Source organism: Plectrocnemia conspersa, unplaced genomic scaffold (assembly GCF_051122295.1).
Source record: "Plectrocnemia conspersa isolate PC_06_02 unplaced genomic scaffold, ASM5112229v1 ptg000009l, whole genome shotgun sequence".
In the NCBI taxonomy this organism is placed as follows: Eukaryota; Metazoa; Arthropoda; class Insecta; order Trichoptera; family Polycentropodidae; genus Plectrocnemia; species Plectrocnemia conspersa.
The window spans coordinates 1,676,419-1,701,560 of NW_028277173.1; the positions used below are offsets into that span (position 1 = coordinate 1,676,419).

At 41.2% G+C, this 25,142-nt stretch overlaps 4 protein-coding genes across 6 annotated transcripts; 2 read left to right on the top strand and 2 right to left on the bottom strand.

Annotated features, from left to right (window-relative positions):
- The first annotated feature begins 1,120 nt into the window (after positions 1–1,120).
- On the top strand, positions 1,121–3,972 carry eco (Establishment of cohesion). The gene is made up of 10 exons (XM_088193279.1): positions 1,121–1,195; positions 1,262–1,990; positions 2,059–2,235; positions 2,429–2,572; positions 2,632–2,772; positions 2,837–2,967; positions 3,032–3,100; positions 3,159–3,326; positions 3,521–3,645; positions 3,716–3,972. Exons 1-10 carry the CDS (start codon positions 1,171–1,173, stop codon positions 3,918–3,920), a joined length of 1,914 nt encoding a protein of 637 aa, XP_088049405.1. The 5' UTR covers positions 1,121–1,170; the 3' UTR covers positions 3,921–3,972.
- Orc6 (Origin recognition complex subunit 6) lies at positions 3,426–8,290 on the bottom strand. Of its 3 annotated transcripts, none has more exons than XM_088193280.1 (6): positions 8,056–8,164; positions 7,877–8,000; positions 7,562–7,803; positions 4,254–4,408; positions 4,016–4,186; positions 3,426–3,855 (listed from the first exon to the last, which is right to left on the bottom strand). In XM_088193280.1, the coding sequence occupies exons 1-6, from the start codon at positions 8,118–8,120 to the stop codon at positions 3,812–3,814; spliced, it is 801 nt and encodes a 266-aa protein (XP_088049406.1). In that variant the 5' UTR covers positions 8,121–8,164; the 3' UTR covers positions 3,426–3,811. The 3 variants fall into 3 exon arrangements, 1 of the variants encoding a protein (XP_088049406.1); XR_015810817.1 differs by lacking the exon at positions 3,426–3,855 and adding an exon at positions 8,243–8,290 and having other exon boundaries at positions 3,970–4,186; positions 7,566–7,803; positions 8,056–8,173; XR_015810816.1 differs by lacking the exon at positions 3,426–3,855 and having other exon boundaries at positions 3,970–4,186; positions 7,566–7,803.
- Positions 8,291–11,623: 3,333 nt separating this feature from the next.
- Positions 11,624–12,183, top strand: EloC (transcription elongation factor elongin C). The gene is made up of 2 exons (XM_088192893.1): positions 11,624–11,889; positions 11,961–12,183. The coding sequence occupies exons 1-2, from the start codon at positions 11,666–11,668 to the stop codon at positions 12,100–12,102; spliced, it is 366 nt and encodes a 121-aa protein (XP_088049019.1). The 5' UTR covers positions 11,624–11,665; the 3' UTR covers positions 12,103–12,183.
- On the bottom strand, positions 12,179–22,751 carry Fak (protein tyrosine kinase 2 Fak). The gene is made up of 21 exons (XM_088192808.1): positions 22,578–22,751; positions 22,192–22,274; positions 21,806–22,122; positions 19,264–19,343; positions 19,037–19,196; positions 18,825–18,969; positions 18,543–18,757; positions 18,399–18,480; positions 18,292–18,327; positions 17,823–18,188; positions 17,622–17,754; positions 17,426–17,558; positions 15,960–16,101; positions 15,827–15,898; positions 15,637–15,769; positions 15,441–15,568; positions 13,882–15,374; positions 13,421–13,570; positions 13,165–13,353; positions 12,783–13,099; positions 12,179–12,712 (listed from the first exon to the last, which is right to left on the bottom strand). The coding sequence occupies exons 2-21, from the start codon at positions 22,238–22,240 to the stop codon at positions 12,349–12,351; spliced, it is 4,704 nt and encodes a 1,567-aa protein (XP_088048934.1). The 5' UTR covers positions 22,241–22,274; positions 22,578–22,751; the 3' UTR covers positions 12,179–12,348.
- Between the last annotated feature and the right edge of the window lie 2,391 nt (positions 22,752–25,142).

A 25,142-nucleotide genomic window follows, 5' to 3' on the forward strand; every position in this document is an offset into this window, starting at 1 on the left:
CACAGCTTTAATATCGCACTTGAAGTTGTGTTTTACATTTTTTCCAATATTAATAACAATTATTAAATTATAACTTTTAATATTTCATAATGTATAATCGTTCTTTCTTTCGAACTGCGTATATATATATATTATAATATAATAAAATTTCAGGCTGTTTCGATATAATTTTGCATTTATTTATTTTGAGCGAACTCTCAGCTTTTATTATTTTATTCAACCCCTTCTTGTTGTTTTATTTTATTTTTATTTATAGAATAATTAGCTGTTTCGTTGACTTTTAAATCTGTTACCTGTATTTTCAATAATGTAGAAAATATATACAATTATATATATTATATAATATATTGTTATTCTTAGGCTGCCTTTTCATTAATTTAAAATATTATAAATCATATGATACTACTGTTGTATATAAATTTAATATTAACTGTACATTAAAATATAAAAAGAATAAAATTTTAAAAATATAATGAATAATTTTAATCAAAAGATCATGCGGAATTCGGACAAAATTTTCGTGAAACTTATTCAGCCGGTATTAGAGATGTCTGGTATAAAGTGTATTTATACAATTGAAAATGATACTGATTTCTATAAATATGCAGATGTCGAGTCGAACGAGGAAGAGTCATAAAAATCAAGTCTCTCTGGTCTCTGGTTCTTCGCGGTCGCGTGGATTTTAAAAGTGCGTGAGCTTTAAAACTTTCATTCGGTTAAGTTTGAGCTTAAACGTAAAATTGAGAATTGAATGAAGCACATATAAATCGAATTTTATTGACAATATTCTGAATCCCATGTAACTAATTACAATAATAATGTCTGTTATATTTTTCATTAATAAAAATAATGGTTAATTTATCGTTATACAGACATGTTTCTAGAATATTTTTTGCCAGAGCTTGAAGTGAAATTATCGTAGAATATTATATGTTCGTAACTTCTCCCTGTTGCGGCAAACTATAAATCTTATTTTTTAATCATGGAAGTGACCATAAAAAAGAGTTGTAAGTATGTTTGTTCTTCGATGTAATGTATTTAAATAAATAAATAAGATGTAGTTTGGTCGGTGTTGCCAGCGCGAAAGTTTGTAAAGTCAGCTGGTCGCTATTTACCGGCTAAGTAGAAAAAGAAGAAGACGGAGGGGCGGTCGTTTGGCGCGAAACTGCGATGGCGACTTCCCCGGCGTCTTGGAGTGAGTTTCGACTCTTCGCTACATATCTTCGCTCTATATACTCTGACCGCTCGGTGCGTCTTTCAGGTATGTGCTCCCACGAGGGCGACCCCCGACGGAGCGCCCGCCGACTGCAGAGGTTCTCCGGCCGAGTGTTGCGCTCGCCCGAGACGCGCCCTCGCCCCGTTCGCGAGGAAGAAGCGAAAAGTTCGTCGGCCCGCAAGGCGCTGTTCCCCGGTCGCTCTTCGCCGAGGACGCCCGAGGGCCTTCGTACCGACGACGCCGAGCGCTCGCCCCCCAGGAAGCCGAAGGCGCGTCGCCGCGAGTCTCCGCGCGACTCGAGCCCCCCGCCCCCCGAGAAGCGCGCGAGAACCGGCGACGAGGAGGCGCCCAAGGCCAAGGTGGCTCTCTTCGGCTCCCCCCGCGGCGTCTCGGCGGAAGCTTTCTACGGCGCGCCCTCGCCGAAGCGAGCTTTCCCTTCGATTCCCCTTCCTCGATCCCCCGCGCCTCTCAAGCCTCCGCGACGTAACTCTGGCCGTTGGAGACCCCACGTTCGCGGTCAAGTCCGACACGGTGTCCGCAGGCCCAAGGCGCGCTCTGCCTCCCGCGCCAACGAGGCGGCTCTGAAGGAGGCCTTGCGGCTCATGGAAGACTCGCCCCTCAACGACTACATCGCGGACTTCTTCAAGAACGAGCCCAGGAAGGCCGGCGCCGAAAAGCGAAACTTTTCCGAGTGGCGCAAGGCCGGCTCCGAACCTCCCGACCGTTCCAAAGCGCACGAACCGGACGAATTCTGCGAGGAAGCAATCGAAGACGGTGAGCGAATCTTTTCGATTCTTCTAAATTTAAATAAATTAATATTCAAATCTCTTTTGCGTTTACAGGAGACGATCGATTGCTAGTCGACAGACTGCTGGACGAGTGGGCGGACGAGGAGCTACCGTCGCCTCGCTGCCTCGAATCCATCGAGAACACAGTTCGCTCGCAGGACGCTCCCGTGCGGGCTGATATTGTAGCGTCCGGCGGAGCTTTCTATCTGGTGGAAGCTTCCGATTCGGAAAGTAAGTATTTCTATTTATTTTCAAGAGTCTTTTAACACGTAATCATAATGTGCTCTTAAATTTCTGCCCTGTGATTGAGATCAATCGATTCATTGAAAACGATCAATCACAGGGCAGACATTTAAAAGCACACTATGATTATATGACTCGAAAATTAATATCAATTGCAATTTGAACTGTGCCCTCTTTTCAGATAGCCCGGTTCCATGCGATGCCGACAAACTTGACGCCGAACTGGAGAAGTTAGACAGAGAAATTTTTAAAATAGCAAAGCTCAACAACATAGATCCCGCAACGTTACTATCGCCCACGACCGAAATGTGCTCCATGACTTCAGGTATGCTTTGCCCTTTTTATGATATCGAATCTGAATATATTCAACTTGCTATTTTACAGGTCTGTTCCTCGACAGTCCCGGAGCTGTGATCGCTGCAGGTCGCCAGATACGCCGCATTCCCGCAGCATCTTCGGCTGCTCAAAAATTATTCCCCGTTTTTAGTAAAAATAGTAGCGCATCCGAACGCAGAACCTTCGACGGTGAGTTATCGACGTAGAAAATTCCGATAAAACTCGACATATCAGCATCGTCATTTTGTTTCAGTCTTGAGTGATAAATTAAAAATAGCGACCAACAAGAGGCCTTTCGCCGATACCAAAAACCAGTATTTGATCGACGCGGGACAAAAGAAGTTTGGCCCGACTGAATGTAAAGAATGTGGAGTCGTATACCAGGTATAATTTGCTAAACTACATATTTGCTAATTATAGTCGAGAGTCATCTATTGTCGAATTTCAGACGGGCGACGCTTCAGACGAAGCGGACCATTTGACTTACCACATGGGTGGAGACATCTTGAGATTTAACGTGAGTGTTTTTCGCTTTAGTTTGACTCGCTGCGATGTTAACTCTCGGGTTACTTTAGGGTTGGAAAGCGGAGCGTTTCTGCGGACGCTGGGGCGAGGGAAGGACGTTGGCGGTGTACATGGGCGATCCGCCGGCTCACTGGCAGCGCGTCCGCGATTTGCTCGATAGAGTCGTGCATCCCCAGCTGGGCTACGCTTCCGCCCTCAAAGAGGGCACTCCTTATAAGGCGAGTCTTTTAAAAATTCTTCCAAGCCTTCTAAAATGCTTAAAATTGTTCATAAATACTTGATCTAACTTAAGAACAAAATTTAATGTTTCAAAGAAATGTTTTTGAATCATTTTATTAAGACATATTATGTTTTCTTATCTAATTAATACACTCTGAAAAATGCACAGTACTGAAAGTTTCGCTCATTACAGGTGTATCTATACATAGAAAAGAAACTCATCGTCGGTTGCCTGGTGGCCGAACAGCTGAGCCTAGCCAACAAAATGATGACTCACAACAACTTGGAGTGCTGTAGTACGAAATCCTATCCGGTCAAGTGAGTCCAAATCGAAATCTTTGAAATCGCTCCGCTACAAACGCACACTAATGTAATATTATCGTTTCAGATGTGGCGTCTCTCGACTGTGGACTCACAAGGCCCATCGTAAGAAAGGCGTGGCGACCAAGCTGATGAGCTCGATGCGCGCCAACTTCCTGTTCGGTCACATACTGACGGTGGAGGAGATAGCGTTCAGCTCGCCGACCCCTATGGGCAAAAAGTTCGCTGAAAAATACACCGCAAACCCCAATTTTTATACCTACTTATCGTGATTTTGTAATAACGTCTCTAAATTATTTTTAAGAATAAAAATACCGCATGTTACATACGATTATAATTTATTTTGTACTTAAAAATATCGACTAACAATTGAAAAATAAGGAGACGCCTCCCTTGAACACGTCGGACTCTTCAGTATCCGCCCTCTGAGATATTTCTGCAAAAGCTTCCCTTAAGATTCTCTCCTTCCATGTTTCATATTCTTCTACTTCGTCAATAGCCGAGACGGATTCAACGTCGTTCGAATCGATATCAATATCTACAGTCGAAGATGCTCTAAATATAATATGCTTTGTCATGATGCAATTTTAAAAAATAGTTCTCACCGTAAGCAGGAGTGACATCAGCGGTTAATTTCTTCTTACGCTCAGTTTTGACGTCCACGAAAGATTTCCATTCATTCTCGAGTGCTTTCCACTGACCAGGCTTCAGACAACACCTCGATGAGAATTTTTGCTTGGGAACTTTCACCTTGTGCTTTCTGCAAATAGAAAAATTACACGATAAATAAATAAGATACTTTGTTTACATATTATAAGTAAGGTGATCAGATTTTTAAAATATCAAAGACGCTAAAAATAAAAAGGCCATTTTAATAATTTTCATTCGAAGGACAAATTGCTACGGGAGCTAAAAAAGGGTCATGTTTAATAAAGCTAAAGTCCAGATAATGGAATTCGCAAAAATATTAGGTGTAAAACCAATATTTGTAGAAAAAAGAAACGAATTTTAGATTACGAATGCATAAATGAATGTAGCAATTGCTCGGAAGAAAAATAACATATAATAATAGTCTTTCTTCTCGGTGATGCCAGAGAATATACTCGGAAATTAGTATTTTGTGAATTATCGTCTTACAAATTAGCATATTTCTTGTAAAAATTATTTTAGCATTTTTTTGTTAAAAATTAAAGTTGTATGAATATTTTTAAGTGTTATACAACGGTTACATATTTTTATACCACTGTATAGGAAAGGGTGGGTCCGTGCAAGATGTTTTTAAAAAAGTTGTGAAAGAACGTTTTTATTTCCAAAAAATTTGGAGCTTTTGGTTCAATTTAAAAAATATTTCCAAAAACAAATCATAAAATGTGTTGTGAAAATTCAGAAATAATTCTTGCAGATAAAAATACCCCAATTAGTATACATATACATTGTTTCTATTAACATATGTTTTTGTATACTAACCACAATAACTGATTAAAATACTAAATTAACCCATCGTTTTAGCTCATTTCTGGCCATAGATATAGAAATTTTCGATATACAAACATATATCATACGTGGGTTTAATAATATGTATATGATTTTTTTTACAGATTAAACAATTAAAACATTAATCGTTTAATTAACAAAAATATATTATATAATAATCGTACTAAGCCGACATTAACGATAAAGTGTAGTTGTTTAAAATAAATGAAAAAAAAGGTAGCCGTATACCTGCCAAGATGAGTCGATAATTATTTGTCAATTTAATGAAACATTACAGAACAAATTTAATGATAAATTCAAAATCAGCGTTTCATTTTAGTAAAAATATATGTATAACGTACGTATGGGGATGGGGAGCCATACTTGAGTATGTACGTAATAATTAAAAAATAATAATGTTTTCATTGACTAATCATTTTAATCGTCATTACTCTCTGGCACTTAAAATACTAATTTTTTAATTTAATTTAATTCTTTGTAAATTTCTCACAATTTATTTATATTTTGTATATCTAATTTCTAAAATATTCATTACTTGATATTCTCCAAGTATTTTTGCGCTCTTATGACGTGTGCTCTTTTTTAAAGCGCTCATATGACTCTCTGCGCATTTGACGCACGCTATTTTGTTACAGCGCTACTTTGGTAAACGCTCTTATGACGCAGCGCATATAATGCAGCGCTCATTTGACGCACGCTCTTTTGACCGGCTGCCACCAAATTTATTTATATTGACTTATTGATAATGGTTTAATAAAAATAAAAAATAAAAATAATGGCATTAAGCAATATCTCTATAAGAACATATAAAAGTGATTTAGATTGTGTATGTAATACACATTTATTACACATATTTTTCTCACTAAAAACGAACGATATCCAAATATCATTGATTATGTTTTGCCGAAACAAATAAATATTTGATCAAAATTACAAACGTACTAAAAAATAATAATACTCAATATTCGCAATATTTTTTTGCAATATATTGTTCAGGGAAAGTGATTAAATGCTCATCTGTTAATCTTACACAGATATGTACAGGACCGCCGAGAGCGAACCCGGGCTCTGAGAAAACAAAGATTCCAGGCCACATAACAAAAATGGCTTTTTATATATTTTTAATATCATAATATAATCTCTTGAATAAATAATAATAGGTACAAGTTAACCCTTTCTATGCTACAAATAAATAAAATAAATAACCACCGTTGCGACATATTTTCTGAGATCATATTTTATGGCAAATATTTTAATTAGGCATTTAAAATGATTAAAGCACATCTAAACCGAATTTCGCCCAATAGGAGAGCACAAAAAACAATTATCCCAAATCAAAAGTCAATAATCCACGTCAAAAGCAATAAAATGTGATAATGCTTGTTACCAAGCGTTCCCACTGCAACCACAATGACACGATTTTATTACTTTTGTCGTGAATTTTTGACTTCTGAGAAGCGATGATTGTTTTTGCGCCCTTTTATTGACCCAAAATCGGTTTGAATAGCCTTTGTTCAGACTTTTTATATCAGAAATCCGTAGTAATATTGGTAAAGATAGCTATCATATTTTTAAAACATAGTGTAATATCTACAATAAATGCAGACAAACTATGGAGTAATATGTGCGATGCGATGTCTGTCTGTATTTATTCTTCCGCTTATTTTCCCCTGAGAGATGAGTTGGCTTAGTTGGCTTGTATTTTAACTTAAAGTAATTTTAGAACTTTCATTAGATTAGGTTTAGTGTTGTTTAGTTTGTGCTGTTGTTGATTTTTCGTTATTTGTTTGCTTCTTCCTTAGGTATTGGAACTGAAAATTCAGATAGAATACCTAAATTTACATATCTAATATTTTTTACCATTCAAAAAGCCATAAAGTCAACAATAATTTGCAAACAAATTTTATCATAAACGGAACTGCGTCAAAAAACTACAATCTGTCCCATTGAATAATAATGTTTATTGTGAAAGTACTAGCTAGAAAGTGGGTGCCATTGAAGGCAATGTTCCACTACTTTTATTTAGTATATGTATAATAAGGGCTGAAGGAACTTATACCTGAAATACAGATTCATTATTTGAGGTTGATTTTTACTTTTTTTATAAATATATTGTTGCTATGATTTTTTCCAGAGTCAAGGAGGTTTCCCTCAAGGAGAACTGGGTATGTATAATACTAGCGCATTTTGCAAATAGTTTTGATGCAAACATAAACTTGTTTCAATAAAATGTTCTGGTAAGTAAAAATCAAGAATATGATGATTTTGTAAATGATTTTTCTAAATTCAAAGTTTTAGTTTAAATGCTTGTAAGTAAAACTTTATTAAGTTTTAAATTTATATTTAAATGTGTCAATGAAAACTGGTAAATAACAGATGAGATTTGAATAAGAAAGAAAAGTGAAAAAATGATGGATACTTGCAAGCCAGATACACTGCGATGCATGCAAACTGGGGATGGGTCGAATCGAACGTCGGGTTTGTTCGGGCGTAACCGTCGAGTATCCGTAGGGCAGTATCGCGAGCTTCGGCGCCGCACCCCAGCTGAACGCACAGGCTGTCGACGTCTAGCGCTCCGCCGACGTCCAGCAGCTTCGCGACGGTGTGCTTCGCGTTCAAGTATGCAGACTTCTTTAGACCCGATAGCGTCAAGGCGAATTCCTAAGGCGAACGAAACATGTATGGGTGATAAATGAGGAGCAACCGTTTCGACGCTCGCTCGCGAAGTGAGTACCGAGTCGAATTCGACGCCGAGCGTCGAAGAGGCGAGGTCCAAAGCGACGACGGCCGCAGCGGCGTCGCTCAGCTCCTTGGCGGAGGCCTTCAGCTTCGATAGCCTCTCATACTCCGCGGCTTTTCTAAAATTAAACAGCGATGAGTCCGGAACGGAGTTAGTTATCTTAACGTTAGTACCCGATGACGTCCGGCCTGGCGATTCCGAGCCTTCGGGCCAATCGCGCGACTAGAGCCTCCGCCATCGAATTGCCGCGCCAAATCGTCAGTGTTGCCACTCGAGAGACAACTGTCAAAACTATACTGCCTTACCGTTATTTTTCTATATTTCATATCAAACATTTATTTTATTCCTCTTCTTTTTTACTTTTATGTAAATTAGTCAATAACAAGTTTGCCCCACTCTCGACTACCTGAGTGTGACAGCAAAACTTTTTAATTCCTACGACGGGCTTAGAATCGGAATTGATAAATGATTTAATATCATCATCACATATAATAAAAATAACATGCTTCCCACTCATCAACTACGTCGCACTCGGATCAGAACATTGTTCGTCTCTAACTGCCTTCTTGTTCTAGTGTCACGAGCACTGAGTGATACAACAGACCGCTAATAGTATTTATTTTTATTTTTAATTACATGCCATGTCTAACAATATGAATAAAAACAAAATTAGAGTTAAAGGTATTTCCTTAGAAAATTAAATGAATATATTAGATCGAAAATAAAATTTATGTAATTTTAATCAAAATAAATCTATACGAAATCAATAATCAATAAATAAATCATCGTGTTTACCGATAAATAATTAACTCATAAAACAAACTTTTAAAAACAATTACTGATTAATAAAAATTGGAAGGAGTCTATGAAAGCGGTGATAAATTTGCTGCTACCTAGTTGTTAGTGGTTAGACAGGCTTAGAAAAAAATCGTTTACATTATATAACGTTTCAGGAAGAGCGTGCATCAGCCGATGTAGAAACTGCAAAAATATTTCCGGCAAAATTGGACTATATTGTAGGAAGATGCTAGAACGAGTATATATTTCTATAAATGTAAAATCTGCTTCTGGATTAAAAATGGCTGATAAAAATTATAATTTAGAATATTTTAATAAAAAACTACATTTAGCAGAAGAGCTGGATTTTTATTAATAATCTCTAGCTCCATAATTCAAGGTAAGAAAACAACTTCAAACTATAAATAAACAATCTCAAGATATTAATACAACAAATGGTGACAAAGATCTTATATCAGCCTCAAAAAACTCGTCTCATTGGAACTTGGTTTTGGATGACAGCGAGAGTGATGGTTGATTGCTTCATATCTGTTGTTTTTTTTTTCCTGAATTATTTTTTCTTTCAAATGCTGGTAAAATGTTCTTCTTTGTACTATGGGGGCCAATATAGATTTGTTATGGCCAAAACTGGTCGGCGCAGAAATAGCGGTGTTGTGACGGCTCCCTCTCTTCCGGCAAGCTTGTAAGGGTTCGGACGCGTGCCGTCGCGCGTCCGCCCCATTCTAACCATGTAAACACCGTAAACCGTTAAATAAATATTACTGCAGCGGCTCAATCTGTGTCTCATTGCCACCCGCCATCATCACCACCCCTAAACTGGTAACCTGCGACGTGATCCTGAGCACGTACATGGAGTCAGATTCAAAATGGCAGACACAGACGCCGCTGCAGTACAAAAGCCGAGCCGCTGCTGAGCTGTTTGCTGCCATCCCGCCGGTGCTTCCCTGGACCCGGACTCGAGCTGGCGGACCACCAAGACGATGGGCCTGCGCCCCCGACCATGTGCCGCCATCGTCAGCCACCGTCGCCACTGACAGACGCCGCCACCGACCACGTGACCCAGGAAGCACCCGGCGCCGCCACGCGCCTTCAGCGGGAAGCCACCGAAGTGCTGCCGTAGACCAGGCTCGAGTGGACCACGCGTGACCCGTCACGCACCCGTAGGGCTACGCCCCCGCGACTCCGAGCTCGAACCACATGTTCGGGGCCCGTCACGCGCGCGCCCTGTGTAGCTGCACCGACGCACCACAGGGCCCCGAAAGGTGCTCCCGGACATGCCCGTTCTTCTCGCGCCCCCTGGAGCCCTACGCGCCGCCCGGGTCTACGCGTGTTCCACTCGGCTTGGAGCGAAGCACGCCGCGCGTCACTGGAGGCCGCGCCGCCACACCATACGTCACGACTTTGCTACTTTTGCGCCGCCAGCATTTAATCAACAGCAGCGCCAAGGCCCCCATACCTCCCCCTGGTTATAGTTCGCAATTGTAAATTGCTAGGGCCGGAGCCGTATGGGGGCCAATATAGATTTGTTATGGCCAAAACTGGTCGGCGCAGAAATAGCGGTGTTGTGACGGCTCCCTCTCTTCCGGCAAGCTTGTAAGGGTTCGGACGCGTGCCGTCGCGCGTCCGCCCCATTCTAACCATGTAAACACCGTAAACCGTTAAATAAATATTACTGCAGCGGCTCAATCTGTGTCTCATTGCCACCCGCCATCATCACCACCCCTAAAGTACAATAAATAAATCTATTTGGAAGTAAAATAAAAATAATTTATTGCCTCACATTCTTTGTATTTTTCGCACTTAAAGGTAATCTAAATACAGTCCTTATCAAAATATTTAAGTTAAAAATATAACTGTAAAGCAAAAACATATCTACGTAAATGTAAAAGCTGTCGAGTTTAGGTCCTCTGCGATGCATGCATTTGTAAATAAGGTGACTAGATTTAAGAAATACGAATATGAGACACTTTTGGCGGAAAGATATTTTCACATTTTACAATAAAACGGCATATTTTGATGAACTTTTTTCATTTTTTATAATATAAATATATATTTTTTCATTGCGATAATATTGAGTCTATTGCGCTCGTCTGTCCATTGTGTTTTAATTATGGAAAAAAACTCGTTGTGTTTGCATTTGCGCAGGCAATGCGAATAAATCGCAAAAAAATTTTTATTAAATTATCAATGCATGGTTTTTTATCAACTTTATTTGCCCATCTTCTATTTGATTAGTAATATACTATTTTAAAACAGAATATTGATTAAAGAGGTCATTTTCATTTATTTCTATTCCTAAATCAAAATGTGAAACAAAATATTAGAAAATGACATGTCTCTTAAATACTCCTCTCTCACTCTCACCCGCCTTTTCATGTGTGTGCGATACAAAGGTATATGAAAATTGTGAAATATATATATATATATATATATAAAATAGATGGGGGGGGGGAGGAGCATTTAAATAGTTCGTCCTCGAGCGCCAAATACCCTAACTACGCCTCTGAATATTTCGTATAAATGTTTACTTTTGTACATATTTTGTACTTTTCTGACTTGTAGTCGTTAATGTCATCAACAAAATTAAGTTTTTAATAAAATAATAACATGTTATAAAATTGTCGAAAACAGATTTGGATTTTTTTTCGAAGCATACCAAAATTAAAATATTTTTGTTATATAATAATTGATAATAATGTGTCAATTAGAGAGCTATACTAATTAATGGCGGTTGCTAAAATATTTAAACTTAAAATTTAAACTGTATAAAAAAACGATATATACGTTCCTATTTAAAAAAATGAGGATATCGTATATTGTGTTAAAAAATACTTGGAATATAATAGATCGTTATAAATTTATTTCTGCCTAACATAACGATTGCGTTGCCTTTATCGCACGTCGGCCATGGCCGACATATCGTTCCGGTTAGGACCCGAGCGTGAGTCGAGGAATCGCTCGCGGACTGGCGGTCGCTGAGTAGAGATGGCTTCCGAGCAGGAGGGAGTAGCCGGGGAGGAGGCGGCCCCCGTCTACGGCGGGTGCAAGGGGCCCAACGCCATGTACGTGAAGCTCATCTCGTCCGACCTGCACGAGTTCATCGTGAAGAGGGAGCACGCGCTCACCTCGGGCACCATAAAGGCCATGCTCAGCGGCCCCGGCCAGTTCGCGGAGAACGAGACTAACGAGGTCAACTTCCGGGAGATTCCGTGAGTGGCATCGCTAGACTACAGTACTAGACTAGATCGCTAGACAGCGACACTAACTCTATCGCCCGCAGGTCGCACGTACTGCAGCAAGTCTGCACCTACTTCGCCTACAAGGTGCGCTACACCAACAGCTCCACCGAGATCCCAGAGTTCAAGATCATCCCGGAGTTCGCGCTGGAGCTGCTCATGGCCGCCAACTTCCTCGACTGTTAGCCGGGACGTTGCATTATTTATTAAGTTTACCATGTAACAGTGACAACTTGTTTCATTTCAATAAAACGCCTTTCGAATAAATAATAGTATATATATTATCGATTACATCTCACGCGACAAAATACAAACGAGCGTCACTACCGTAACATCTTGCGTAACAAAAATACAAACGCACTCTTCTCCACGAATACAAGCGAACGAGGTAAATACGAGGCGAGCGGTTAACTAGGAAACGACCGCGGAATGTCACTCTTCGCTCTGAGAGACCGTCTTCTTGCTCAGCGAGTACGCGGGCGAGTCCGTTGCCTGCGCGTCCGCCCGCTGGGACCGATCCGTGCTCCCGTACATGTTATAGTTTTGGATGAGGGCCGAGACTCTGTTGGAGTGGGCGAGAGCGAGGCGCGACCGTTCGCCGGGGAGCTCGTCGATCGCGTCCGCCGGAGGAGTTCCGCGCGGAGGAGACGACGGCCGGACGGGCGCTTCGGTCGACCGATTCCCGTCGAAGAGAGCGATCCAATCCACGTGAGGATGTCGCCGCCGGATGTTGTCCACGACGTCCAGCAAATTTTTGGCGTCCATCGCCAGCACGTGGGCGGCCGAGAGCATGTTTCTGCAATGTTAAAAGACAAGTGAGATACGCGATTCCGACGTTGCCCGAAACGTTTCCGAAGCCGACTCACTTGGTGTATTCCGGTTGTAGGGTGGTAGAACCGTACTGAATGGCCAGCCGCATCGCTTCCACCAAGCCGGCCATATCTTTGGACAGCACCTGGTGCGCCATCTCCACTTCTCGCCTAGCGTGCGAAGGGAACGCGTCGGAGAGAACGTCCACGGTGGCGCACAGTTCCCTCAGACGAGTACCGATGTCGCACACCGTATCTACCAACTCTGGCGAATCGCTCGAAGCGCCGTTAGCGGAACAGAGCCTCATTATGCCCCTCACCACGTCCGTGGTGGCATTGTATACGGGATCCTTGCAGCGATCCCAGTTCGTAGGCTAAAAGTTAGACCAATTTTATAAATAAACCGTTATGACATAGAATCTTGTTTTATTTTTTATACCGTTGAGCGGTTCCTAGCGGACTCGGACGCTTCGGGGCGAATCGTGCTGTTAGGGCTCAATTCTAAAGAACTGTGCCCCGAACTGAGGCGGCTTATGGGTAGATTCGCATCCGTCGCGCACTCGGCGGTCTTTCCGTAAGTGGAATCAGGTGTGGCGCAACCCGCGGTGATCATCGACAATCGCTTTTTCTGATTAAAAAGAAAATATTAAAAACGACTACATTCTACGCTTATCGTCGGCGCGCAACGTACGCACCAATTTGCTTTCTTCCTTCAATAGCCAATGTTGATCTTCATCCGTTTGATGCTGCTGCTTTGCCAATTCGGCTATCAGTCGATTCTCCAAGGCCGCAGCGGACTCCCGACTCTGCCTGGGAAGCTTGTCGTCTTTGGGGGAATCGCAATACTATGTCGAAAAATGCAAATCAGTACATTGCAACATTCTTAGCTAAATCGACAACGACTACGATACGAAAACGGAGCGATACGTTAAAGATTGCTCGATTAGGTGCGCTTTATCGTATTGCTCCTGTAAAATATTTCTACGAAAAATTGACACCAAATTAACTAGATAAAAAAAAGTAAAACTACGAAAACGAATACGCAAATAAACCAAACGTAGGCAACGTAAAAAGTCATAATACGGCAAATGATAATCGACGAACGCACCAAATAAGAAAAAAAAACTAGTCATCACATGCAACTATAGTGAGTCACCTCGTTGCCTTTGTTTTCGCGAGCGGACGGGGACGAAAAGGTACTCGCTAGTTTTTTTTGATTGACGGTCACTTCTAAGCACCTTTGCTGATAGGCGTCGCTCGGGGGCGCCGGAGTGGCCATTTTCAGCACCTGAGCGCCCAGACTAGAACACTCGGCGTCGGCGAGTCCGGTCGGAAGGGCACTCGACGGTTTCTTCGCGAGGATGACCGGCGTCGACTGCTGCTGTCGAACCGCAAACTGGACGCGGCCCTTCGCTATTCGAGCGTCGAGATCGTCGACCGAGCTTCTCGGCGAGCTCATCAAATAGGTCGCCCGCTGCCGCTGGACGGAACCGCTCGGAGCCGACAGCGGGCCCGCGGGGCAAAAGTATCCGCTCTGGTTGGAGCGATTCAGGCCGGCCTTGTTGGCGGCTATGAAGGCGCAGCTCTTTACGTTCTCCCCGCCGAAGTCGTAGATCTCCTCGATCAGCGGGGGCTCCGTCTGCTGTCGGTTCTTTTGGACGTTGGCCACGCTGGCCGCTAGACTGGCGCGCAAGTCGCTCTGCGGCGAACGCGAATCAGCGTACCGAGCGGTTTGGGACGGAAACGGATTGCCCGGTATCGAGTGCTGCTTCTGCAGACCCGTCTGCTGCTTCGGAACGCTGCCGTAACTCGGCTTTCGGCCCAGGCTGTCGTAGCAGCCGGGCGCGATCTTGGAGTTTCTCTCCAACGAACCCATCCGTTTAGCGTAGGGGTCGCCCCCGCTCTGAGCCAGTGCGAACCCGTGCATGTGGGTGTTTCTTTCGAGAGAGCGCACGCGGTTGGAATACGAGTCTCCGCAACTGGAGAGCGGGTTCCGAGGTACGGTCGCGTGGCCGTTGTGGCTCGAATTCTGAGAAGCGGAGTCGGCCGACGAGCGGTCCAGGTTCTCGGATAATGTGCAGTCGTCGGAGGAAGCGGACTGGAGTCGCGGTCCAGGTTGACTCGCCTCAGACTTAGCGGCGCTCGGCAAGCTTCGATCTAAATTGACCGAGCTGCGTCTCGAATCGGTGGGCAGCGAAGATATCTGGCTAAAGTTTCCGACGGAAAAGTCGCTGCAGGACGAGAGCGAGCCCGTCATGTGTATCTGCGGTATCGAATTTTGGGCGAGCGGCTCGTTCTCGTCTTTGTGTCCTATGATCACTTTGAGAATATCGTCTTTCTCGGAATCGGGTACGATCGGATCGAGTCGCTGCAGCTTCTTCATCAACATGGGGCACGTCTGCAGAGGTATCTCGGCCGACTCCGAGTTTGAGAGGATCTTTTCCGCATAGCCGGGATCTTCCTCTACGATTTTTTCGGCGAAGTCTACGGCGAGCGTGTTGAACACGGACGCGGGGGCGGTATACGCCTGGGGGTCGAGGGATCGCGATTGATTTTCTTTCAATAGATGCGCTAGTACCAGTGGATTCTGAGCCACGATGTAGGTCTGAGGAACCGCTGCCGCGCTCTGGGCCGACGCGGGATCCGCTCCTGAAAAGACAAAATTGAGTTAATATAGTTTTTATTTTTTCGACGAGATTTATTGCGCCGAGAGACCTGTCAGGTTCGTCGGAGGCCTGCTGGGCTTGGGCGGCGCCTGATCTCCCCAAGAGGCGGCGGCCACCCGCCTGTTCTCTCTCCTCATGGTGTCGAGGGCGTTAGATTTTTCCTCTTGCAATATTTCCCTGCGACGAACGATAAATTATACCAATAAATAAAACAAGTCACAGTTTCCACGAGTTTGTATACTCACTGCAGTGTCTCTTTGAGTTCGTGGGGAGAGGGACGCTGTGCCGGTTCGTAAGCCCAGCATCGGGACATGACGCTGTATAACCGAGGCGGGCATCGAGGCGGCAGCGGCAGTCTTTCTCCGTTGTCGATCTTACCTGTGGCGTAGTCGAGTTTGAAAATGTCGTCAATTTAAATAAAACAAAATCACTCACGAATCACGTCATTGTTCTTGACTCCGCCGAAAGGCTTTACGCCGAGCATGAGAATCTCCCACATGCAAACGCCTGGGAAAAAAGATCATCGTCGAAATTATAATTATAATAAACAAAGTCCACAAAAACTCACCGAACATCCAGACGTCAGAAGCCGTAGTGAACCGTCTGAAATTGATCGACTCTGGAGCCATCCATTTTATTGGTAATTTTCCTGGAGAGGCCTTGTAGTAAGATTGGTCGTCCACCCAGCGCGACAGCCCGAAATCCGCTAGCTTTCGTTCAAAAAAACAATTTTTCAAAGGGTGCTATTTAACAGGGAATTACTTTGAGATATGTGCATTAAAATAAATACTTTGCTCCTTACTTAATAAACGGAGACTAGACTTAATATGGAATATAAATTATGCTAATATATGATATTACCAACTATGAATATACTTTATTTGTTACATTATCTGTAGGTATTTGTTATATTATATTGAACATACTAAGTTGCCTCAAGTGAATATCTTGAAATTGGCCATTCTTTAAAAAAAATGATCGCATATAACAAAAATGGATAAAAATCGTTAATGTATATAATGTATTTTGACACAATCGGAACGAAACGACTGAAATATTTTTTTGGCCTATATTGGCCTTTATTTCTTTAACAATAAATTTACAGGTATAAATTTGTCAATTTTACGGGAGTCATTAAAGATAGATATATAGTGACCAGATTTTCAAAAATAATAAGTTACGAAAATAAAAATAGTGTTTATAGCGTCACGTAGGACACTTCAAGCGGTAGCGACTGTTTGTTATTATCGCGCCGCACCGCTTCGCATTCGCTCATGTGGGACGCTGCCCTAATATATTTTCATTGTTCAAAAAGAAAACTCAGAAAAAATGCTGTCTGATACAAATCAAATCAGAAATCCGTCAATTTGACGGGTTTCATAAATCTAGTTTTAAATTATAGTCTTCGAACAATTATATGTAAGAATATAATCTTAATAACTATTCTACAAAGTTCTTACTATTTTTAATTAATTTTCAGAAGCAATGATAATTTTAATGTATTACATATCAAAAACTCACTTCGGTTACAGAGCCCGTCAACTGAAGATGTCATTAGGAAGATTGTTTATATAGTTTAATCAGTGTATATTTATAATTCTTACACGCATTATGTATATAATTCATTATTATAGTTAATTTACAATCTGAATATTTATATTCAGTCAAATCGAACAACGCACATGCAAGATTAATGAAAAATATTTTTATAAATAACTGTCACATTGCTGCCGGCCATCTTGTTTTATATTTAAATGCTGATTTTTTATTGGTCAATAATGAGTTTTGGAAATCAACCGAGCATACTCAACTTTTATTTTTATTAATTATAATTAAATATTTTTGTTTACTTTACATGTATTATTATAAACCATTAATACAGAACGATACGATTTACATAGTAACAATTCGAACATAGAGCGTTTCAATTTTGAAGCGAGCGCGTCCGAAAGCAGAAATTGCTCGTTTAAATTGTTCTCTTTTTCAAATAACCACCATAGTTTACATGCACATATTTTATAATCGCTTGCTTACCTTAACGCAATTCGGAGAACTGACCAGGACATTTCTAGCGGCTATGTCTCGATGAACGAATTTCTTGCTCTCTAAATAACTCAAAGCTGTAGACAGTTGGTGGGTGTATAGCAACAGCGACGACAGCTCCAATCTAAACGGACGGTTCGTTTATATAAAAAGTTCCACAGCTTTTCGTTCGAACGGTCCGCGTTACCTGTGAGCGTTTTGCTGCAAATAAGCTCTCAACTCTCCCAGAGTCGCCAGCTCCATCACTATCCAGATGGGAGGAGCGCTGCAGACGCCGACGAGTCCAACGATGTGAGGATGAGAAAACTGCTTCATTATATCTACAGTTTAAAAATTCATTTTGACAAATAGTCAGTCGACTGTTAAGACATTTTCGGCGTTCACTCACAAGCCTCCTGCAAAAACTTTTCGGCCGTGATAAGATCGGCGTCGATCTTGCACGTCTTCACGGCCACAGGCAGCGCTGCGTCGTCACCGTCTGTTTGAACTCCCTCGTCGCTCTGCTCTTGCTGACGAGCCGCAAAGCGTTTTCTCAGAGACGGACGATTGGGTCGCTTCAGTCGGCATATTCCTTTGTGGACGTCTCCGAACTGACCTTCTCCGATTATTCCGGTCAGCTCTATTTGGTTGCGGACGAGTTCGTAATCTTGAGCCGCGGGAGTGGAGTAGTCTCCGTCTTCGTCCGCTATCTCCGCGTAGTCTTCTGACAGCAGTGCGCTTTCGGTTCCGGAACGAACGTCGGATCGGGAGTTATCTGGGAGAATACAAATCGAAGGCTTGAAATCGATCAGAGAAAGTACTTTATCACAGAACGGATTCGACTAGGGAGCGATAATACTTTGAAAATTGTATTTTACCTTTGCAGGGACACATGAAATGTTTTAACACGGCAGCTTGAAATCAAAGACTCGGGTTAACCGTTTATTCGGATCTGTGATAAATTTTTAAAGAGACACAAGCATACTTGTTCGGTTCCAGAGCGAAGTGCTGCTGTCGGAGCTTATCCTGCAGTAGCCGTCTATGAGATCCGCCAGACTCTCCGCTACCTAGAAACAAATTTTAATCAAAAATGCAATCGAATAAAAAATTTATGTCGCTCGAAGTGAACCTCGATGCCGGGACACGTGAGTGAGAGCGTGTCGTGCGCCGCTCGCACTCGCAGCTGCAGGACGCCTTTGCATTGGACGGCGTCCGGCGGAGGCGGCGCCGTCAGGGACTTTTCGCAGTTTCCTCGCAGCGTTCTGATAGCTTCGATCTCGGCGAAAGACGCCAAGCGAACGTATTCCGGAGGGCTTCCGGCTCGATGCGAGACGTAAGAAACTTCTGCAACGATCGAAAGTATACGCTTTAGATGCGTCGAACGACGGCCGACGAAATCGACGCTACTCGCCTATGTCCGGTCCGATGGCCAGCTCGACGGGGATCGACCAACCGGTGCCGAGAACGACTGTGAAGTTTTCTCGATCATAATGGAACAGCGACCGTACAATCTCGAAGTACTTGAACATACACTCCGACTCAGTCAGCGGGGTGACCTGCGACAATAATCAAACAATCAGTGTGCATCGATAAGGGACGAAAACGCATCGGTACCGCCCGTACCTTTTTGAAACTCTGGGATATGATCTTTCGAAGCGTCTTGGGTTTCGCTCCGTCTAAGACGCATCTAGGGAAGAACTTGTGAAATCCGACCTCCTTCTCTAGATGGTCCAAGTTGTTTTTCTTGTCGAGGGCGGCGTGCGGAGTATCCTTAAAATAATATCTGAAAGAAAAGATCGATTAAAATCCGCAATCGAAATAAGTTTGACCGAAGCGAAGCTGTCTACTACCTTATATCTAAGCAACACAGTTGAACGGCGACGTCTTGATCCAACGTCGGATGACTAGCATTGAGATAATCCGCCTTGACCTGTAAGAGGAATAATGTAAAAAAATATTTAAATCTTTTCTTTGCCCATCTGAAGACACTAATATTTTAATATTACTATTGTGCAATTCAAAAATCTGGAGGTTGATTATATTAACCTTCACGACCCTAAGCGGGTACATCCATACCCCTAAATTATTGTTATTTCAACCTCTTAAATAATAATAAAGCCTATTTGATATTAACACGAATTTTTTTTTTTAAATATATTAAAAAATAATAATGATATCGAAGTTTTGAGAACATAGATAAGATTGTATGCACAAATATATGTTTGCACTTATATTGATGTTCATGTTTATGTTCGCAATTTTTAACTTTATTTATTCAATCATATCATAAAGTATCAAAATAAAATTGTTTTATTTTGCGTGGTAACGTATCGAACAGTCGATGACTAATCGGCATGTACCGGACGATACACAAAACCACACCAGTTTTCTACTGCTGTTTCCTCTGACATCGTCGGGGAAAGCTATTTATATATAAATTCGACGGTGATAAAATGCATTTTTAACATGCTGAAAATGAAAATCTAAATTAATTTCATTATTATATTAACTTTTTAATTTGGGATTACTTTGTACCCTATTCCGGTTTTAATCTTATTTTCGAGGTTACAGTACGCAAGGGTTAAGTAAGACGGGCTTTGATTTTATGCATTTTTGAAAAATTTAAGTTTAAAAAAAAAACTTCACTTCAAACCCGAATTCATTTATCTTTGACTCATGTTTTACTGAAGAATCCCTATTTGCAAAGATTTGTGTAAAATTGCTAGTTTTTCAACATAAAATTAATTTATTAGATTAACAATGAGTGATATTTTAGAGAGCAGATAAGACTTTTTGTCATGAAAGCTTCCCAGATGAGTAAAACAAATTCATAAAATAGAATGACGATGTTTGGATATTTTCAGTATGAATCCAGACTGCAACAGATTTTTCACTAGTTCATTTTAATTTTAAAGCGGAATAATTTCTGACTCAACAACAACGTACAGGCAATTAAAAGCGGAATATTCCATTTCCTGCAGATAATGCAAAAAGAGTTTTACATGATATGAAAATTAAGTGTTAATATTAAAAATATTAGTGTATAATACCAAGGGGGCACTAATGTTGTATTCGCTCTTTAACCGCCCTACCTCTGGGTTATTATTCAAAAAGTAGTTATAAAATACATTGGGTTTTTTTTCATTAGATTTCACAATAACAATACTTGTTTACAATATAACAGAAAAAAAATACGCAATACTCATTTGTGATCCTTTTTTGTGTCCTTTGCAAGTCAGAGGTTCTCGAAAAAAGATTTCGGCATATATTTTTTATAATACCCATACGAACGTATCACGTACGTTTTTGTATTTTGCTAGCACGTATTTTGCTAGCACCGGTGTAAAATAATACGCCGCAGTACCCGATCAAAAATATTCTCGTAATAATGAATAATATTTTCAATAGAACCAATGAGTATTATTAATATTTTTTCACATCCTTATACAAATAATTTACACGTGTATATTGGAACGTACATTACATTATATATAATACTAAACAAACTGACGATATATATTTCTCAACCTTTTTCCAGTTTATTATTTTTATTTTCAACAGGATGTGATATCCTGTAACTGTAAATATTTTCTCCACCGTTTCTAAAAAATTGCAAGCAATAATAAAAAAAAATGGAATAAACCCAATAATAAACAATGGATCTACTGCAATTGAGAAATATTTCAAGGGGAAAAAAATGTGAATAACACACCGCCTTGTATTTACCTAATTTATGACTTCCAAAGCTAAAAAAATACCTTTTTTTACTTATAACGAAATGCCAGGATTCCTGCATATACTCGGAAGCCGAGTATAACGACAAATACAATCACGTTTATATGTGAGACCGCGTTTAAATCCGATTTTCATATTCCCGCACGGGCTCGACACCGCGTGTAATGGATATTTCTAAATTCCCACACCCGTGCAGGACCGCGTATAGAGTGGTTAAAACCTGTGTTTTTTCCCCTCGTATTCAAACATAATTATTGACAAATTCATCGATAATGACTTCGAGACTTATGCTAAAAGTCTTTGGGTTAAAACATACTTTTACAAAAAAAGTAGTAAAATGCAATGTGAAATAATAATAAATAAATAATTACGGAAATATAATATATACTAACAAATTCACATATGTGTATAAATTGACTCACTACTTGAAGGGTTAATAAAATTAATAGAAATAAAGTAATTGAGGTAATTTTTTTAAGAAACATACTATAAAACAGTGGAATCACATATGATTCGAGAGCTTGTACAGATAGGAAAATGAAAAACGCTTGACAAATGGGTGCCACACAAACTAAATGGAAAGCAAAAAAATCACCGTTATGAAGTCTGCACTGCACTTCTTTTACATAATTGGTGGTAAATAAAACGATTGTATACCTGATCATAGTAAAAGTTGAAAGTGGCTCTGTCTTCTCGGTGGAGGTCCCTGAGGTCGGAGGGCGCGTACCGGACGCGCAGCTCGAAGCGGCAGTCGGGCGACCGGGCGTCGCGCAGTTCGGCCGCGGTGGCGTCTCGATGGATCCATCGGGTTTCTCCGGACTGCCGCCTGCCACGCACCGCGTAACACTTGGAGTAGAGGCGGGGACCCTGCGAGAGGCGCGACAGCACGAGCGCGACGAGGCCCTTCGCGTCAGGGGCGTCGCCGCAGTCCACCGACTCGAAGCCTCCGTTGGGGAAGTGGATCTTGAGGGCGTCTGAAACGAAGCGAGCGTCACGGGGAAGTCGGGGCGCGGACGACGGACGCGACGGCGATGAAGACAGACCTGCCGCCCTGCGGCGCTGGGGAGATCCGCCCCCCTGCGCGTCCGCCATGTCCGCTTTCACGTCCCGCCGGTCATGAGCGCGCCTGAAAACAGAAATACGGAGTGAGAGTGGAGTGAGAAAGGGGCGCGGACGGGAGGGGCGCAGGCACGGACGCGTCAAAGTACACGAGGAAGCCCTCGACGCGCTCCACCATGGCGTCGCCGTCGCCGCTTCCGCCTAGCGCCGGACGTACGTGACGAGCCTTAGCAATGGGAAAATCCGCGAAAAGTTCGACGAACCTCTTCCGGTCGCCCTTTCCGCTCGTCTGCACTCGTCGACTAGCCGCCAGAACGAACGAGCGGTCATCGTTCTATCGGAGGACGATGGTCGATGGAGAAAAACAAACCTGGAGAACAAGCGAGAGGAGGAGGCGCCGCCCCTCGACGAAGTCGGTGCTTCTAAATCGGGGGGGCGAAACGCCGAGTCGCCGGCTCGCGCGAAGTAGAGCTCTCGGGTGCGGAGGGCGACGACTTCGCCCTCGTCGCGGCCACAGCCCCCCCGGCGGCCGCCGCGTTGGCCTAAGTCGCTCGATTCTCGGCCATGAATTTTCCCAACTTTAACAAACGAAAAACCCTTTGATACGCCTTTCGGTGACGTTCACCGTTTGTAATTGTAATTTTAACGAGACGTCAAAAATAAATCTGACTTCTCTGCGTGTACTAGGTTATCCGTGACTTTTTTTCACTTCGTCAAAATGGCTTATATTTTATACTGAACCAACTCATATGCAAGCGATTTACCCGCGTAGGACCCCGCGCTCAGAGTAAAAATAAATAAATACAGACCTTAATTGCTTCCATTATTGGAGCTAATTAAGTCGACGTCCGATAATGACGAACGATATGAATCGAATATTTAATTGAAATTTCACGTTTTGCGATGAAAATAATATTAATGAACAAAAGAAACGGCAATGGACCCAAATTGGATCCTTTCGATACTTAAGTAGAAGTCTTATATCGTTCTGAAAATGAATTTTATACTTGACAAACTGATATCTATTGGTGAAGTAATTTAAGAATAGCTTTATGAGACCTTCTGTAAACCCGAAATTAGATTATTTTTTCACAAATAAATAGTACTTAACTTTATCAAGCGCCTTTTCAAAAGCTGTGTATATAACTCCTACTTATAAATCAGAGTTCAATGATCTCGAAAAAAAATTAGAAAAAAACAAAAGGTTAATTCCACTGGATCGAAATTGATGAAAATCATGTTGCTGTTCGAGAGGCATACACCTGCAATTTTTAAAAATTATTAATGTTATTTAATTTTAAATAATTTTTCAAGGTCTGAAAGCGAGACTTGTCACCATTTTTATGAATCGGGGTGACCTTAGAGCATTTCCACAACTCTTAAGAACAGAAGTATCTCAAAATTAAATTAATTATAAACCAAAGAAAGTTCAAAATAGCAGGACTTCCACCCTTTCCGAATATAGTCTGGGGTAAAATCTGGCCCTGAAGAAAAAATGGACTTCAGCTTGCTAAGTCCGTAGTCCATATCCATAGTTTTAATTGTCTCGTCGTAATTAAAAGTAAAATCCGAACGTGACCTAACGTCATGGTATACAGTTTGAAAATATTTAGCAAACTTGTCGGCAATTTCTTCATAACCTTCAAAATTAATGTTGTTATCGATAACAACATAAGTTTGTTTTGTTACATTCATTGTAATACATATCTTTTCATTGTATATATTACAGTGAATGTGTATTTTTCAGTAAAGCTATATTTTCACTTGTAAAGTCTAAATACATTTTCTCCAGTAGATATATGTATATTTATACTAGCGAAAATATAATTTAACTGATAACAGCTAATATGCCGCTCTAAAATGTCTTAAATTAAATAAATAGCTATCGGTGGTGTGCCATCATTAGACTAGAGAGACTAAGCTAGTCTCCTAAAATCTTTTATCTAAAATTTAAAAAAAAATCAACAATACAATTACAATTAATTCAAGGCGTCCAATTTGTTCACTCGGATTAACGAAGCTCGAATGCACTACCCAAATTAGTGGTAGTAAATTGTTACGGATCGTCGTCCGTGGGTGTTGGCGCAGGTCAGATTTGCAGGGACTAGCTTTTTAATTCTGTTACCTTCGCTGGTACCGCCATGTCATTATGCATGGGCATTCCGTCGAAGACAAAACATTTTTTAATTTACTCTTCTCTTCAAGAACTTACGGATTTTTTAGTAAAAATATTTTGATTTGTATCCTCACGAGAAGTTGTTTCTGAGAGTGCAGGATATACTTAGCACCTACTACGACTTCTTCCAAACTTGTTGTAATTTATGGTACCAGTAGTTGTTCTTTTTAATTAATTTGCAACAAAAATGCAATAGATGTTATGTCAAATGTGATGTATGATCTAGGTTGCTTAATTAAAAAGGTATATCTCAGCTTTAGTTCTGAAAAATGTATTTCAGTTATTAGTTATATTCAAAAACACAAACAGCTCGTTTAAAATATCATTAAAAGGCTTTAAAAATATCAAAGGTGATTTTAAAATAACATAATATGTAAGATTTCGAACACAACTAACAACAATCCATTTTAAAATAAGATTGCAAAAAAATAAAAATAGGATATTACTTGTGTATTATTTTTAGATGAAAATTTATTTATTTATTAAAATTATAACCATCGTGACCTGACAGGCAAACCCAATGCGTCACGATAGTCAAAAGTCAAAAAATCAAGTCCACCTGAGACGATATGACATACGAGCACTTGCAGTGGCCAAATCTGACAGGTTGCTTATTCATTGTATTGAAAGAGTGCAGTTGATGTAATTGGCAAAACTGGCCACATCCTATTGCAGTTACCACGACGATATATAACATATTTTAGGAAAAAATATTTTTTTTAAATTGAAGTACAGCAAAGTAAATGGCCAAAATTGGCC